The sequence below is a fragment of the Dermacentor variabilis genome, chromosome 6 (genome assembly GCF_050947875.1).
Source record: "Dermacentor variabilis isolate Ectoservices chromosome 6, ASM5094787v1, whole genome shotgun sequence".
NCBI classification, from domain to species: Eukaryota; Metazoa; Arthropoda; class Arachnida; order Ixodida; family Ixodidae; genus Dermacentor; species Dermacentor variabilis.
In genome coordinates, this window is record NC_134573.1 from 191,700,179 (window position 1) to 191,718,162 (window position 17,984).

Genomic DNA, 17,984 nt, shown 5'->3' on the forward strand with positions numbered 1-17,984 from the left:
ACCGACGAGGGAATAGTCCGTCAGGTTGTGGGGGATTCAGAAGACTCCGATGTTGAAAATGAGGAGCCAATGCCTGCGCCGCCAACAAGCGCAGAGTTGACGCGAGCACTTTGACTTTTTCATCGGTGTACAGTGCTGACATGACCCTTGCTCAGATCAAGGCGAATATGATCGCATGCAACCGGAACGCCGTCCAAACAACAATCAACAAGTTCTTCAAGCCACTGCAGCAATAACAGTGGCTGCCCGACAATGCACATGTACATAATAAACCGGCAGTCGGCTGCATACAGAGTTTTTGAACGCCTCTTTTTATAGCACCTTCATTGATGCTTTGGCAGGGTTTTGAAAGCCTGGTTTTGAAAGCCCTTTACCTCTAGATCCGAGAAGAAAAAAGGTGCGGTTTTTCGCATGCATTCATTTTTTCGGACAGCCTGAATTTTCAGACGTTTTTACTTTCCCTAGAGGGTCTGAAGAATCGGTCGTTGACTGTAGTACAAGCAGAATATTTGCCCAGATTTACCATTTAACATATTGTCCCCAACTTGAATGCGTACACACTTTGAACCGCTTTATAATGCGACCCACATTTCGAAGTTGCGTGGAGCAAGTCTACATGAAAACTACCATTGGTCTAGCCAAATGCAGTTGACTTCCACTAATCTGACCCTGATGGGACTGACAAAGTTGGTTGAAATATTCGCCGGGTTGAATAATACAAGAGGCAGACTATTTGCCCAGAATTAACATTTAACAATTTGTACCCAAATTGAATGCGTACCCAATTTCAACCAGTGTATAACTACAACCAACATTTCGCAGTTGCGTGGAACAAGTCTACTTGCTGCAATTGTCACATGGAAAGCGACGTTGGGCAGTCTGGTAGATGTTAGAATTTTAAATTAACAGAGCAGAACTGGCACAACTGGTACATCCAGTGCTGTGAGTGAGATTGCACAGCTTCCTTTCATGAATGCATGTCGGTGCACAGGCATCCAAGTACACTGACAAGATACTAGCCGCCCTTGAAACAGAAATAGAATGATGCAAGACTGATTGCGCTATCAGCCCTTCAGTGCATCTCTATGAAAAGAGACTGAGCATACTCGTGCAGCATGCAACTGTCACAAAAACTGAACGCATATTAGAGTTTACTGCAAAAGCTGCAATGGCGACACCCTCACCAGAGAAGTGGCGAAGTTCTCCAGGTAGATGGAGAGTGCAGCTTCTACGGCCCCACCTCCAGGCACCACGGTCTTGGACTCGAGCACTCGGCGGACCACACACAAGGCGTCGTGGATTGACCGCTCTACTTCATCCACAAAAAAGTCATTGGCACCACGTACTACAATGGAGCTTGCAGTCTGCACCTTAGGCCTGGTGACAAATGTGCAAAATAGATTTTTTTTCCACAGTGGTATTATGAAACAAAAGCTGCCCACAATGTGACACTTTATTGAACATGCAACATTACGGTATTCTGACCGAGTCTAGACAGCAACACATAACTATGTCATAAAGGCAAGCACGACACAAGGTTGTATTGTGCTGGCACGTGGCATTGGCCTCGAGTGGTGTTGAGTTTTCTTTGTGATGGTTTAGTTGCATAGTGCTATCTAGACTTGGCTAATAGAGTGCAACCTCATTTCTAGAACACCACATTAACAAATTTTTCATATTAAACATCTCAGAAATCCCCTGCTAACTGCTTATAGTTTCAATGTAAAGGTACTTCAGTACTACAAACTTCAGAATACTAAACTTTTAAGAATAATGACCACTATTCAGTTTCCAAAATCTGGGGATTATGTATTCTTCATGGCAGTCGGCATGACACCACAGTACAAAAAGCGCGTGCCACGGCGCATTAGCTCAGGAAACTTGAGACAGTGAGAGAAGAAATAAGAAAAATTATGGCGTTTTGTGTGCCAGAACCACTATCTGATTATGAGGCACGCCGTAATGAGAGACGCCACATTAATTTTGACTACCTAGGGGGAGAAGAAAAAGGGGACCACACATCAGGTTCTGCAAGCACATGTTCTGTTGAGACGAGTGTCACCTAGCAACAGAGGTGTGCCTCTTTCTTCAGCAGCAGTTAGGCATGCTGAGAAACGTAACCTCCGTGCCTATGAGGCCACACGGCCAGCTTTTCCCTGACGGTGTAGCTTACCCACACTTGGGTTTTAGAATAATTCAGGTGGCTGCCTGCAGCAAGGCAGTTGTGGTGTCTGCGATAAGATATGCGGAAGGAAAGAAAAGGACCTTTGTGCTTGGAGGTGAGTCGCTGCTTTAGAAGGCGTCGTCGTTTCTTTTGTGGCACCATTATCACTATACAGTGCATCGGCGGTCCATGGTGGCGGAATATATTAACAATACCAACAGCACAGGCCAGGAGCCAACAGTTGCCTTTTCATGGATGGCTCACAGAGTGGCACTGACGGAACTGGGGCACTGATGGTTTGATGGGCAGAATGGCTCATTCTGATGGTTTCACTATTACGACCTTTCAGAATAACGAACAATTTGCCACCGTCCGCTGAAGTTTGTTATATCGAGATTGCACCGTACAAACAAACTAGCTCAGAAGGAGCCACTTTTGCATAATGCTAGTTCCACTTCATTAACTTGCATGGAGTCACTGTACGTGGACATGGAGCCACTCACCAGTGTGGCAATGACGTTTTTGGTTTTTGCAATACTTTGTTAAGATGGAAGTGCACTCTGGCACGTCCATGCTCACAACTCTCCCCAACATTTTCCATCCCAAACAAGGGTAAAACTTGTGATTAACACTTTCAGGCAATTAACTATGTGCACTGAAAAGTTACTATCACCACATTTCCTGCATTTTACCGTATTTACTCGCATAATGATCGCGCTTTTTTGTCGGAAAAATTGACGCAAAATCATGGGGTGCGATCATTACGCGGGTTAAATTTCCCGCAAAAAGAAAAAAAAAAACATTTATTTTTCGGCCCGCGTTTGCTGCGGCAAACCAAAACAAAAATGGCAGCCGGCGGAGCAAGCCGAACGTGCCGAATGCGATTTTTTTCTTATTCTCGTGAGTACATTACGTGCATTGAAACAGTTTCTTCCGTATCAGTAATGAATAATATGGTTAATATCGGCAAGTTTGCGGCAATAATGTAGCCATGTCTACTTTGAGGGGACAGAAACAGATGGGCGCACTTAGCTGCCAGTGACATAGAAACACATGGCCGGCATGCTGCGGAAACTGCGGCATCTGTCTTCACTACTATTCTAATACGGCACGTTTCCGCTAAGGGTGGGCGGATATCTTGGCTGTGTTACAAGCATCGGTATATGAATAGGGTGCACTTTTAACGTATCAGTGTAAACGTGGCTACTATCGTTTCCGCTCGCGCTTTGTTGCGTGCCCACGAGTGCAGATGAGAAGAAACGAAAGGCGCCTTTTTTGTTGTTGTTGACCACAACCATTATAAAGCCTACACGTAATTAAGGAAAGTTTGGTTGCAGCTTTTTTTTAGTCATGGAAGTGCGGAAAGTAATGAAAGTAATGAAATGAGGCATCTACTTAAGGGGGGTAGTGGGTCTTAAAAATTTTTTTCTTATTTTTGGGTGAATCTTTCATAAACTCCACTGTCTGGGGTAATTTTTCGTGCTGATTTCAGATCTGTAATTAGATTTTTGATAGCTGTAGCAGTTCAAAAAATATTGAGGTCTGAAGTCAAATTAATTTCAAACTCGTTACGGGGTTTTTTGATGATTCCGTCTTGCTAAATCAAAAACTAAATGCATGACACCATTGCTAAAGACCTACTGTAGGGGGTGATGCTATTTTTATTCATTTGGAAGCATTTTGCGGACAAGAAAACAATCTTGCATTTATTATGAACATTTTTTTCTAATTAGCAGCGCGTACTATACCTGAATGTAATTTTCATGACGGTGCAAGAGTAATAAAAATAGCATCACCCCCCAGATCATTTCAATACGAATAAAATGATACCACCCTTGTCATTTTTGGCCAAAGACAATCCAGAAAAAACACCCATAAGGCGAAGTACAGTGTGCAAAAACATCGAACTGAAATAAATGCATTTGAAGTTTCAAACAAATGTAGCTTTTGCTGAAGTGAATCTACAGCAATACAAATGGCACCCTTTTGAAGCTCTATGTTTTGTAAGAATGGCCATACTAAATGTGTGACTGCACACTCTCAAAATAATAGTACACTGGCCACTGAACTAGCACAAGAAACTTTATTAGGCACCATGCTCTACAAAGAGCATGGTGCCTGGGTTTCAAACCGAAGTGTAGAACTCTGTGTGGGCATGAATATAGTTCCAGTGTTGTACATGCAGGCTGTCTGATTGATAGCAGTCTCCATTACAATCAGTGAGGCATTTTTCATTTGGTATAATTGACCATGTTACTGAATGAAGGCTCTGAGTGTAAGTAGCCTTCCAAGTCATCTTCACCTGACAGTGGCTGTGGAACTTAGGATCAGAGAGCCAGTGATAGATATGCAGCTGCTAGGTGCTTTCCAGAATTTTACTTTTGTATGATGCCTCGATGACTTCTGCAGCCAGGTGTGTGCCAGCCCAAGGGGCCTAGTGAACAGAGCTCATGATGAGGTTCTCTTTATGAAGGGGTGGTATGATAGATATTGTTACGAGCTATCGTGACAATCTGATAATAGAGTGAACGCGCAATGTGCTTGGTTGCGAGTCCGAAGTGCCGATGTGAGAAATGCACAGCCGCAGAATACAAGGAGCCGACGCGCGATGTGCTTAGTCGTGCAGTTCAAGGTGCCGACGCGCGAAATGCCTAGTCGCGGGCTCGAGGAGTCGACCCTCGACGCGCTTATTCGGGCAGTCCGAGGTGCTGACGCACGAAATGCCTAGTCGAGGGCTCGAGGAGTCGACCCTCGATGCGCTTATTCGGGCAGTCCGAGGTGCCGACGCGCGAAATGCCTAGTCACGGGCTCGAGGAGTCGACACTCGATGCGCTTATTCGCGCAGTCAGAGGCGCCGATGCACAAAATGATTAGGTGACGCTCCGAGAAGTCCGCGCGCGATGTGCATGATCGCCGAGTCGGAGACTCCCTATGCGCGAAATGTTTAGCCGCGTTTCCGAGGATTGCATGCGCGATACGTATTTGTCACGAATTCGAAACACCGAGTGCTGAAAGGCTTAGCCGCATGTCCGCGGATTCCGCGTGTGAATGTTGGTTGCAAAGTCCGCGTCGCCGATGCTGGGAATGCTTAGCCGCGAGTCTGAAACGTCCACAAGTGCAGGGATCGGCCACGCAACTGCGATGTCCGCGTAGCGCCCGTTTTGACACGTCGAGATTACGGCGAGTGGAGACATCAAACTCGCGAGGTGCAAAGAGCCGAGCAGACGACGCGAGCGCCGGACCAATGGCAAACCACGCTGGAGTCACGTGGCAGGCGTGGCCAATCGCAGACTCCGGCACGACCTTCAATCATTTGCTTTTTGTGCGCTTGTTTCTGTATGGAGGAGATCGCTGAAGCGGCAAATTTGAAGACGGAGAAATGCGCTTTCCAACGAGACCAAGATGGCGGCGCTCAGTCGCGCCGTTCCGGAGATATCGTGGCGTGAAAAACGCTGTTCTTTCTTGATTTCCGCAAGATTTTTCGCCACCTTCGCTGATAAAACAAATTTTTTAGAGTACTTCTAAGTGGTTTACAGTGATGATACTTGGGTATCAGATAGAAAAGGGGTCATAGAAACTGAAAATGTGATTTTCAAAAAATCGGTTTTTTTGCCATTTTTCGAGATTTAAAACCCGCGTCCCCCCTTAAGAATGTTTGGTGTGTGCAGACCGCTTGGTTTGTCTTGAAGAGTCGTTCGTGTAGCATTCGACAGATGGTAAGCGCGATCAATATTAGCTAGACTTGGCACACGACATATCGCTGCAGCAAGTTCGGGGTGCGATCATTACATGGGAAATAAAAAAAATAGAATTTTGACAACAAAATTCAGGTGTGCGATCGTTACGCGAGTGCGATCATTATGCGAGTAAATACAGTAATAATAATGAAGATAAGAATTTTCAGTTGAGTGAGTTTTGTGAAGCTTATGGAATGTAGACTGCACGTGAGAACTCTCTTCAGTAACAAAACATATGATAACTCTTATGTCTAGCATACTTGGAAAGCACCTATTTAGCCACTTAAGAAAAAGAAATGGAACAAAAAGAAGGGCTCATGCAAAAGAATTAGCGACATTTAACTTCGTAAATGCGGGTTATGCGCAAGTATATGAACATGTGCAGCGAACACCATGGCGTTGAAGCAAAAAAATGAAAGGGCGCAAACGCGGACGCTACACTGATTTCGACGGTGCGACCCCTGTTGTGCCATAGGGAAAGCACAAGTGCTAAACATGCAAAGAAACCTCCCGAACATGAACAGCAAGCACTACGATGTCAAGCACGAACTAAAAGGGCACGAATGCAGTCGTTACATTGATCTCGACAATGCGGCTCCTGTTGTGCCTGCCATAGGGAAAGCGAGCACCGCAGCACCGAAGCATAAAGGAAAAGGGCGTGAATGTGGTCGCTACATTGATCCCTACGCTGCAATGCCTGGTGTGCCACATTGAACTCACCATTGCTATACATGCACAGCAAGCACCATGGTGTCAAGCACAAACTGAAAGGGCACAAACGCGATTGCTACACTGATCTTGACAGTGTGACCCCCATCGTGCCACAGAAAAAGCGAGCACCGCAGCACCGAAGCACAAACAAAAAGGACATTGATCTCTACAGTGCAACGCCTGGCGTGACACAGGGAATGCACCATTGCCACACGTGCACAGCGAGCATCACGGCATCAAGCACAAACAGAAAAGGTGCGAACACGGTCGCAGACGGTACACTGATCTCAACAGTGTGATCCCTGTTGTGCCATAGGGAAAGTGAGCACCGCAGCAGCAAAGCACTAACGAAAAGGGCACGAACGTGGTCGCTACACTGATCTCTACAGTGCAACGCCTGGTGTGGCACAGGGAATGCGCCATTGCTACACGTGCACACTGAGCCCCAAAGCGGCAAGCACAAACCGAAAGGATGCAAATGTAGTCGCTACATTGATCTCGACAGCGCGACCCGTGTCGTGCCACAAAGTCTATCCAATTCAGCCAAGTTTCTCTGCACCTTCTGCATCTACTCAGGGTGCACTGTACATAGGCTTTCGATTCCCCAAGGTTTCCCCGAGGATTCCCCAAGCACTCCCGCACTCGATTGAAAGGGGTGAAAGGCAAGGTGCCGCCGCGGTGCGGTGCACCCTTGAACCTTGCAGCGAGTGCGTGCAGCCTGGCACACCATAGCTGGCACCCCCTGCACCTTTTCATTTGTGATGCCATGCACCTTTTTCTGAATCGAACAAACCTACAGGGAAAACGAGCACTGCAGCACCGAAGCACAAATGAAAAGTGCGCGAACGAGGTCTATACATGGATCTCGATGGTGCGACCCCTGTTGTGCCATAGGGAAAGCCCAAGTGCTAAACATGCAAAGAAACGCCAATCAGCATTGCTCTTTCGGAATTTCACCCTTCGAAAACGTCACCGATACCGTCGCTCACAGAATGCCTTTGTCATGTTTAAAGGCGCCAAAATAAAGTACGGAAAACCAGCTTTCAAATGAGACCAAGAGGGCGGCAATCGCCCTGCATCGTCCGGAGCTTTGGCGGCTTGAAATTAGGCAAAATTTTCGAGCTGGGCCTTCAATCCCGGCCCACCGACGCTTACAAATTGCCGTTTTTTTAATACTTTGAGAAGGAATTGAGCAATAATTCTCTGTGGGGTAATACTTTAGACAATGAAGACTTCAAAATCGTGATTTTTGAGAATTGGCATTTTTTTGCATTTTTTGCAATTTCAAGAGCCACGTCGCCCCTTAACAAGTACAATAAAGTCAAGAGGACCCAACACAAACCAGCAGGGAGGCCAACAGTGGAAGGGAGAAAAGGATCCATGGCTAGTGGCACATACTCACTTCTTGATCAAAATCAGCTCATCGTCACAAATCTTCTCCTGAACCACTTCTTCTGCCTCTCCCAGCATGCTTGCATCAAAGGACTCCTCGCCTTCCATGTTGGCCAAGCTGACCAGCAGCTGAGCTGAACAGCAGAAATAAAGAAGTACAATTAAAAATGCTGAATGCAGCAGAGTGGCGGCATGGAGCAAAAGCTCCTTGGCTCAAGTTGTCATCTGACCACTGCGTTTTCCAGGACCGGAGTGAAGATCAGTGGCGCTATGCTAGTCACTATCAAACTATGGGCCTCATGTAGGTTGCAATTTTGCTGTGATCAGTTTGCTCTGGGTAAATGTTCTGCAACGCATCCGTTCAGGTGTATGTAGCTCTCTTCCCAGAAATAAAGGCATTGAAGGTAGCGCCGTGTATGTATCTGTGTCGGGCACACTTTGCATAAAGCCTTTGACGTACGAACAAAGTCCGGCGTCCGGTGCAGCGCACTGTGTTCTCGTCGTTTAGTTCGCGTTGAAGCTGGAGGCAGCACAAATGTCAATTCCCTCCCTCCTGCTACAGCACTTCCTCGCTCCAGCGTTTTGATAAAGAGTTTCTGCGGTCATAGAGTGAGACGTGTTCATGTTTACTTGTGTGTGTGTGACACCATGGTTGTTAATTTAGCTAGCAAGCGAATGTTTAAAAGTTTATACGGCCGATAAAACTACAATCCTTACTTTTCGTATAGCTGTCTACTAATTTTCTATCGCAATCGATGCTTTGCCTTTCCGGCGAAACTGCAACTTCTTTTATTTATCGCAAATTCAGTGCATTGGGAGTAAATCCTTGTTTTTTCCAAATGAGAGAAAGTTGTATTTCTGTATGAAAGAATGAGTTGGGTGGTACTGTAAAGGACTTTTCTTTAAGTCATGGCAAACGGGTGCGCATTACACTCGACAGGATTCCCCCCCCCCCTTTTTTTTTCTGGTCGCAGAAAACGGGTGCACATTACAATCGAGGGTGCGTCAAAATCGAGCAAATATGGTAAATAGATTTTATGTTACAAAGCAATCCAAGCATCATGCAGGATGCAGAGGTGCTATGTGTGGTAATGTGATACATCTTCCCTAACCTCTTTTATACTAAGATAATACTTCCGCCATACAGTCGAACCCACTTATAACGACACCGGTTCTAACAACATATCAGTTATAACAATGAAAAGCTGCTGCACCATCAACTTTTGTATGTTTTCTACGGGGTAAAAGCCCGGTTACTAAAATGTCCCCATGCCGCATTATCGGTTATAACAATGAGGTCTGGCTGCTGGGTGTCCGTACCAAAAGGTAATGGAATGTGAAATCCTTGAAAAAAAAAAAAAGAGAAAAAGTGAAATGCGAGCAGCTGCACGATCGCCCTCTACCCCAACTGCCACCGTGCACATCTCTCCCATCACCCTTCCACCCCTCCAAACAAGAATGGGTTGCACCCCCCCCATAGCTCTGCACCGCTCCACCCTACGAAACAATAATGGACCGCGCTAACTGCGTTGACAACGCTGCCAGCGCTGCTCCCAGATTACAGCACTCTACCTAGATTGCTCGCTAGGCCAGGTCCTCACAGTTTGTTCTTTATTCTATGGCCCTCATTCTGTGCCATTCTGCTTACAGATTAAGTCCCTTGTGCTTGTCTTTGGTCGTTGGGACTCGCCGCTGAAACGGAAGATGGCTGATCTGCCCACAGATCATCGGTAATGCACGACATTGCCAGTGAAAAGAAAGTGCACTGCTGTAGATTTGGAAACGAAGTGCTTCTAACCGATGAGGCGATCGTCGTGAACGTGCTTGCATCGGATAGTGACGGTGATGGCCACGACGGTAGCGCTGATGTGGTAGGGCAGGTCGTTTAAGGGGGGAAGCGGAGATCAGATCGCGAAAAAAAATCGATTTTTGAAAAGTACGCTTTTCAGAATCTACAGCATCATTTCTATCTTGTACTGAAATATTTCACCGAAAAACAAACTCTAAGCACTGAAAATAAATATATTTGTCGGTGCCGGCGTCCACACATCCGCCCGAAATCGCGAAAGAGCCGCGAAGTTCAAGGCGCGACTGCTCAGCTTTCCCGCCACGGAGCGCCGCCATTTTGATATCGTTGGAAAGCCCGACTCTGACTCTTTGCCCCAGCCCTTCCCTTCCTCCCCTGCCAGCCAGCAAACGCCCAAAAAAAGAAAAATTGGAGGCTTGTCAAGGTTAAGCCCAGTGGATGCGAAGCATCCACTGGGCTTAACCTTAGCGTATCCTTAGCGTTTGGAGGCATCTTGACCGTATACACGCCCGGCACAAAGACGCTGGCGCGGTTGCGGGCACAGAGACTGACGCGACGGCGGGCGTGCGCCGCTTCATCCCTGGCATGACGTCACATATCACGTGATGCAGCGACGGTGGCGCTGCCGCCGCATCGCTCGCGACGGCGCGAACCGAAGCGTGGAGGCCTCCGCCGGGCGACGTCCGACGGCGCGATATGAGGCCCCATCTGCAGCCGGTGTGACGTCATCACGTGATGTCACATCATGTGATCTCACTTCAGGGTCAATGGTGGCCACCGCCGGGAGGCGACCGACGGCACGATATGAGGACCCATCTGCAGCCAGTGTGACGTCATCACGTGATGTCATGTCACGTGACCTACTTGAAGGTCACTTGAAGTCAATGGTGGCCACTGCCGGGAGGCGACCGACGGCGCGATATGAGGCCCCATCTGCAGCCTGTGTGACGTCATCACGTGACGTCATGTCACGTGACCCCACTTCAGGGTCAATGGTGGCCACCGCCGGGCGTCGCGCGAAGGCCCGAAACCTACACTAATATGCTTCGCATAAAACAGGAGGGTGGCAGCACAGAGCAGCCAATGGCTGCTGCGCCCCGATTGGCTCTGCGCTGCGGCTCGTTGCAAGGCGCCTCCTCATTGGCCGACGCCGCGCCATAATGGCGGCTGAGGCAAGGAGCGCAAGGAGCGTCTGCTTTTGTCCGCTGCTGGGAAGCCTTTCTGGCCTTTCCTTCTCTTGTGTTTCGAGGACTTCGACTATGTGCAATGGATCCGCGCACGTTCGAAAAGAAGTACCGGACGAAGCATGCCTACGGGAAGCGGAAACGCAAGCCCGTCACAGCAAGGAAGAAGCGGCGATTGTCAGCAGGTGGTTCGGCCGAGCCGAGCGTCCGTTCAGAATCGGCGGAGTACGCGCCCAACGTGCTGTGCGATCTCTCGCCCAACGTGCTGCGGGATCTTGCGCCGAGTTGAGCACCAGCCAGCGATAGTGAGACGAACCATGATCTTTCGCCGTCGAAGCGCGGGCGCAGTGTTACTTCACTGGTGACAATCGACATGCCAGTGAGTCTCGCCGTACGCGAGCGTCCCGTCGCAAGTTCATCCAGCACAGATCACGGAGTGGGCTTGCAGCGGTCATCGCCGCTCGACTGCAGAGCATTGGAGACGCGTTTCCGCGGTGAGTCGTTCAACGCCGAGATGTCTCCGCAGCCAACAACCGCCAGTGAAGGCAGTCTCATGCCATCGACGAGTTCCGGCGCTTCGACGGAGCTGCAACGCGGGCGCACGCTTGCTGCCGCGGATGCGCTGGCGGCCGACCTTGCCGCTCATCACAGTGTTGACTGTTCGCCCAGTGAACGTCGCACTATTCAAGCTCACCTGAAAACACGATTTGTGTCCGCGGAAACTGCAGAACTGCAAGTGTCGAGAGTTCGCGAATCGCTTCGCGCGGTTTCAGCAACGGAGCGCAAGTTCGGGCTGACTGGCTCACAGGAAAATGCCATTCCCGCACCTCCAGAAGAGGAGTTTATGCTTGTTCAAGTTGCTGCTCTGAACTCGCTGATTGGTTCCGCGCTTTGCCCAACTTGTCAGCAGCCCGGCCTAGCAGTGCACCGCGAGACTGAACTGGGGCTAGCTGTGAAGATGGTACTTCCATGCATTTCCTGTGGTAGTACCCTACAGTCTGAGTGGTCCTCACAAAGGAAGAGCGGCTCTAGAGCTTTTGAGGTCAACATCAGAGTTATGCAAGCAATAAAGAGCATTGGGAAAGGACCAACTGCTCTTAATGACTTCTGGGCCACCATGAATGTCTCACATCGTGGGTTACACCACAAAACATATGATGGGCACCTCAAAAAGACTTTCAAGCCTGCCGCAGCGGCGGCTGCACACAACATCTTCACAGATGCTGTAGAGGCAGTGAAAAAGGTGTACACTGAAATGGAGACTACATTTTCAAAGAACATCACAGTAGTGTATGATGGCACATGGTTGACATGCGGCCACAGCTCCCATATCGGCGTAGGCTGTATAATTGAATTCCTACAGGGCTTGTGTTGGACTGCGTAGTTCTGTCCAACTTCTGCCTTGGGTGCAGCCGACAGCCAGCAGAAAGTGACCCCAACTATGCTGAATGGAAGCAGCAACACCAGTGCCAGAAAAACACTGATGTGAATTCTGGAAGAATGGAGGTTGAGGCTGCACTACAGCTCTTCAGGCGCTCCTTGAGCAGAAATGATTTATGTTACACAAACATAGTTTGTGATGGGGACAGCCGCATGTTTCACACTCATGTGATGAAGTTTATGGTTTTGTGCAGCTATCTAAAGAGGACTGCATAAATCATGTGAAAAAACGAATGGGGGCTGCACTTCGCTCTTTGGTGGCCAAGGCAAAGAAAGGAGAGCCACTAGGTGGAAAGGGGGGCCTGACACAGCAGCTCATCAAAAAACTGACGAACTACTATGGCCTTGCTCTGCGGAACCACTCAGAAGTCGAGGAAATGCAAAGGGCAGTAATGGCAACGTACAACCACATCACATCAACAGATGATGAGCCCCATCATAAGCTGTGTCCTCCTGGCCCCCTTAGCTGGTGCAACCACCGATCAGCTGAGGCAGAAGGGCAGCCAGCACCAGCTCACACGTACAAGCTTTCAGCTAAAGTTGCTGAAGCACTTCTGCCTGTGTACCAGCGCCTCTCAGACCCTCAGTTGCTGGCCCGGTGCAAAGGAGGCAAAACTCAAAACGCGGCTGAGAGTCTCCATTCAGTGATATGGTCACTAGTATCAAAAGACCAGCATGCCTCACTGTTTGCCGTGGAAACAGCAGTGCACGAGGCAATTTCAAGGTACGGCCGCCCTGATTTTTAATAATATAGCGCGAGCGTCGACTGAACTGCTGGTGAGCGCCTTATAACGGCGATAAGCGTGCAACAAGAGCGTGCAACAAGGTGAGTGCAACAAGGCAACAAGGCTCGTGCGCGAACTCTCGCCTTGTTGCACGCTTATCGCCGTTATAAGGCGCTCACCAGCAGTTCAGTCGACGCTCGCGCTATATTATTAAAAATCAGGGCGGCTGTACAACTCGGGCAGTCTGAAAGCTTATTCAGACCTGTGCACAACATTGGGCCTGCGCCCTGGTGCCCTCTCTCTTCAGCGGGCTGTCGAGAAAGATTCCCAGCGAATGAAGAAGGCACACAAAGTCCATCTCCTGAAAGGACAGAGGGCTAAGAAGTCACCTGCTACCAAGGACACCAAATTTTACAATGCAGGAGCATTCTAGACAGTCTGTGCCAGTATGGAACTTTGAGGCTTGTTTTCTCAAGAGTTTGTTTTGGGCTTATCACTTCGCTCGTGGAAAGCATAGCACGGCAATGGGAGCACGGATTTTAATCCTGTTTGTTTTGCTGCAATTGCTGAAGTGTGCCTTATGTCAAGACAGTCTCAGATTTACCATTTAGGCTCACCATTTCTTATTACACAATAATTGGAGCATGATACATTCTAAACATAAAGAGAAGGTGCATACTATATCGTTTAGAAGAAGAGCAGAGAAATTTAAAAAGAAATTAAGAGAATCTTGACTTAGACTATACTTCTTAGCAACTATTAAGAACATTTACAGACCCATAACCCATTTTGCTGTCACGCTAGGCTTTCCACGAGCAAGCAACATGTGAGCAATATATAAATAATGATAAAATAAAAACTACTGAAGATATTATTGTGAAACTTTGTAGCTGTCTGTTTGATGCTATTTCAAACCTGTATGCCAAATTTCATCACTCTAAGTTAAAAAATGAAAAAGTTTGTTCTGATCCCCTCATCCCCCCTTCACATTGTCCCTGTGGGAAGTCCTGTAGATCGTTCAGTCCCTCATGGGACTGTTTTCGCAAGGGGCTTGCCGCTTCACTACGTGGAGCACCTGGATGCCTTGGAAAAGGATGCCTGCAAGCTTCGCGTAAAGCAAGCAAGGCCGACGGACATGCAGTTTTCTCGTGCAAGCCAGTGGGAAGTACGTGGCGAGATGCTTGTGGCGATCCCGTTCCAGCATTTCTTTTGGATTTCTCAAGCGGAGAAGCTGCCGCGGCAACCTTCCCACATTGTTTAAGAAGTACCTTTTGGGACCACCAAAGCGATGCCTCGACGGAGCTCGTATGTCACTTGCCGCCCGTGACCGCTCTTTGCAGTTATAGCAGTGTCGTTCTCGAACGCCAACAGCCGTGGCTTGTTAACAACACGAGATCGGAGCGTGTGGGAAGCAGAGTTAAACGAGTCAACACAATCAGAAGCCGGATGGGGAAAGGAGGTGGGGAGGAGAACTAGCCTCACTGCTATTATAGTTTTCTCAGAACAGCTACGCCATGCCCCATGTTGATTTTCTTTTTTACATGCAGCCCGGTTATAACAATTATCGTTTATAACAACGGAATTTTCATGGCACTTTCATATTGTTGTAAGTAGGTTCGACTGTACCACCGATCACTCTGCACTCCAAGTAAATATTGCTCCTGTGCTCAAGACAGGAGGCAGAAAATGGAAGTTACTCAGACCATGCAAATGACTTCAGTACCTCCAGTGGCTTTTGCAATGCGTCGAAGATCCTGCTTCTTGCAGCGGCGCACGGCCATGGCACCAGCCTCCACAAAGTACTTGAGGCACAAGTCATCGATACCTCCAGTGACCAAGATCACATTGGCACCAGCACCCAAGATCTTGGAGATACGCTCTTTGGTGATGTCCATTTCTCTGCAAAAATCGCAACGGACAAGCTTTGTTCGAGAATGCCCATTTTCTCTCTAGAGATACAGCTGAATTTTTATACTAATTACTAAGCTCAAAACTGCAGCCAAACATTCTGTTTAGCCGAGGGTGCCATGTTTTAGCAGTAGGAATAAAGTAGCGCATGCAGCTTAAAAGTCTTTCTGGATGGCACAGCTAAAAAGCTTGGGCTATCATTTTAGGTAAAAAAAAAAATTGATATTCAATATGACATTCTGCTTTTTTTCTTGATTCAGTTCAACATTCAATTTGAGATCTACTATTTGGTATTAGCACAGCCCTACTGAAAATGCTTTCGCCTTGCCCTCAACAGTGTCAGGAGAAAATGACGGCACATAATGATTACATAATTGCCAGAATCTGATGTGCACACTTCTTTTTCAACAAAATGTTTCTGAATGTTTCGAAATGTTCTGTGCTACTCGTAGCACATTACAATTGGATGCGAAAACGAAATTGAGTTCACAGCCTACTGTCAGAGTCGGTGCCAATGCTACTGTCCTCACAAGAGAGCAACAGAACGAGTTTTTGCTTTCTTTTTAGCATATAAGATGGAGTGGGAAGCTATGTGATAAGATAGTGGCGATGAAACTGCATCCCATATTTCCAGCTTGTCAGCATTTCATGACAAATTGGTGAAGTGGTTAGTCTAGGCATGGGCCACAATATCATTTGTGATTGCTGCAGAGTCGTTGTGGAATATCAAATGCACTCGACTGCGCAAAGGACCACATGTGGCCCAAAGCAATTAAAGGACTATCTGAGAGTACGAGATTGAACATTAATTCCTACCATGATGACTGAACATGATAAGTCCTAGGCTACCCACAACAGCCATGCCCAATCTCAAGGCTCGAGGTACCCTTAAGCTCAGACCACGTGTATGTTTGCAAATGCACACAAGCTCGCATCCGCGCACCCACGCATGCGTAGACGGTGCGGCATGTCTCATACATGTCAAAACGCGGTGTGATCTTGGGGAACAGCTCCTCTGTTATCGCACGCCTGGGCTGCGCCACATCGGTACGCCTGGCTTCGCAGCTACAGCACGGTACATTCAACTCTCAGTGAAGCAGATTTATAGCACGCAAGAAAGTGCTTCTTTCCTTTTTGTGCTGATCTAACAGCTATAAAAATATAACAATTACATTTATAGATAATGAAGTGTTTTGAAACACTGTCAATAACAAAGTACGAAGCGGAATCTGTCAAGGCGTATGTGAGTGAGCCCAGTGAGCACACACTGTCGCGCGTCTTTGCACATGCAAACTGCCATTCCTTGCAAGGCACGGCGGTCAACACTGGGCTACTGTTACAGTATTATGGCCAAGGCATAGAAGCGATCGCTGATTGGGTCAAGGGAAAGGACACTGAACTGAGGGAGTGAAACAGATTGATATTCTTCCTGCTAAAAAATGGCAGAATGTTTTCACCTTTCTCATTATTTCGATGTTTGTTTTGAAATCTGAAGGTGCTGCCACTAGAAAGGCCCCACTGGTATCTTTTCAACAATGTACACTTCATAATCAACCCTAAAAATTTCAAAATTTTCATCAAACCCAGCAATAACCGTTAAACCCATAAGCAATATGAATGTCGCCCGTTACCACGTCTGGTTTTCCCCCTAATTGTAGAGTACTTCTTGTGCAAAAGTGGCAATGGGAAACAAGAGTCGCAAGAAATTGAAAATTAAGTGGTCTACTAAGGGAGAGAGCCGAGGCAACAGCCAAATGGGAAGGAAAAGCAAAAATTAACAAATTTAGCCATTGATTGTGAAAATAATTAGGGATGAAAATCTTTTTATTTAAAGAGGAAGTAGAGAAAACACAGATGTAAATGCAGAATGATTCCGTGTGTTTTCAATGGCGCTTCTACCGTTATCAGTCAAGCCGCCCGACCTAGGCATTTCTCTGATGTGCTTATGAGGGTGTTTTTCTAACCTTCTGTGGTGGGCACAGTACGTCTAGAACCACAGCATCCTGCACTCTACGTGGCCACGCATCATTGCGCAACATCCCAAATAATACAGTCAATTTTGTCATAGAGTTTCCCACAATGTACTAAGGGAACCCTGGCGCTTCAATCGTTGAGCCACCATGGGAGTGATGGGAAGCACATGGATTTGTCTGATCGTTGTGCTCGTGGATTCGCTTATTACGCTTTCGATGAGTTCATTGTCGTAAGCTTCAGAGCAATGTATACTTTTCTAGGTGCAGAAGATGCTGCCAACACAAACAATCGCTGCTAATTGCAACAGTTCAGCTTGTCAAGGTAGGCAAGTCGCAAAAAAAAAGGGGGGGGGGGTTTATGAGCCAATACCCCTACCTGATCATCAGGCACACCGTAGTGGGGGACTCCGAAAATTTGGACCGCCTGGGGTTCTTTAATGTGCACCTAAATCTAAGTAAACAAACATTTTCGCGTTCCGCCCCCATCGAAATGCGGCCGGGATTCGATCCTGCGACCTCGTGCTTAGCAAGCAGCCCAACACCATAGCCACTAAGCAACCACAGCAGGTAGCGGCCAAATCGAAATGTGCCTAGCGTCTCAAGGCACTCTATAAATTCATAAGGGCGTTATATGTCACTTGTCGATGCATGTGACCGTGGTGTAATGGTTTCAATATTGGGCGTCTACACCTAGAGGTCCTGTTTTCGAATCCTGCGGTTGGACAATTTTAATAATGTTTATTTAATTATTTACTGCAGAGTACATTGTTGAAAATGATGAGTTCACAAAACTACGAAGCCATATGAAGCCGTAAGAACGAAGTTTAAGCAAATTCATGTACTACCCATAATTCCCATGCTGGCTCAACCCTCCCATTGCAGCTCCCATAGACACTACCGCCAGAGTTCCCTCTAGCAATTATTGCATGAAACTCTATGGGCT

General features: G+C 47.4%; 1 protein-coding gene across 2 annotated transcripts in view; it reads right to left on the minus strand.

The window, feature by feature from the left end:
- Positions 1 to 17,984, minus strand: part of CCT1 (chaperonin containing TCP1 subunit 1) — a 77,088-nt gene that overhangs the window by 25,858 nt on the left and 33,246 nt on the right. For both annotated transcript variants that reach the window (XM_075697223.1, XM_075697224.1), the window contains exons 8-10: positions 14,884 to 15,059; positions 8,015 to 8,138; positions 1,185 to 1,377 (exon numbers count right to left, since the gene is read on the minus strand). In XM_075697223.1, coding sequence (XP_075553338.1) covers positions 1,185 to 1,377; positions 8,015 to 8,138; positions 14,884 to 15,059 — 493 coding nt within the window. The remainder of the gene's footprint in view (positions 1 to 1,184; positions 1,378 to 8,014; positions 8,139 to 14,883; positions 15,060 to 17,984) is intronic.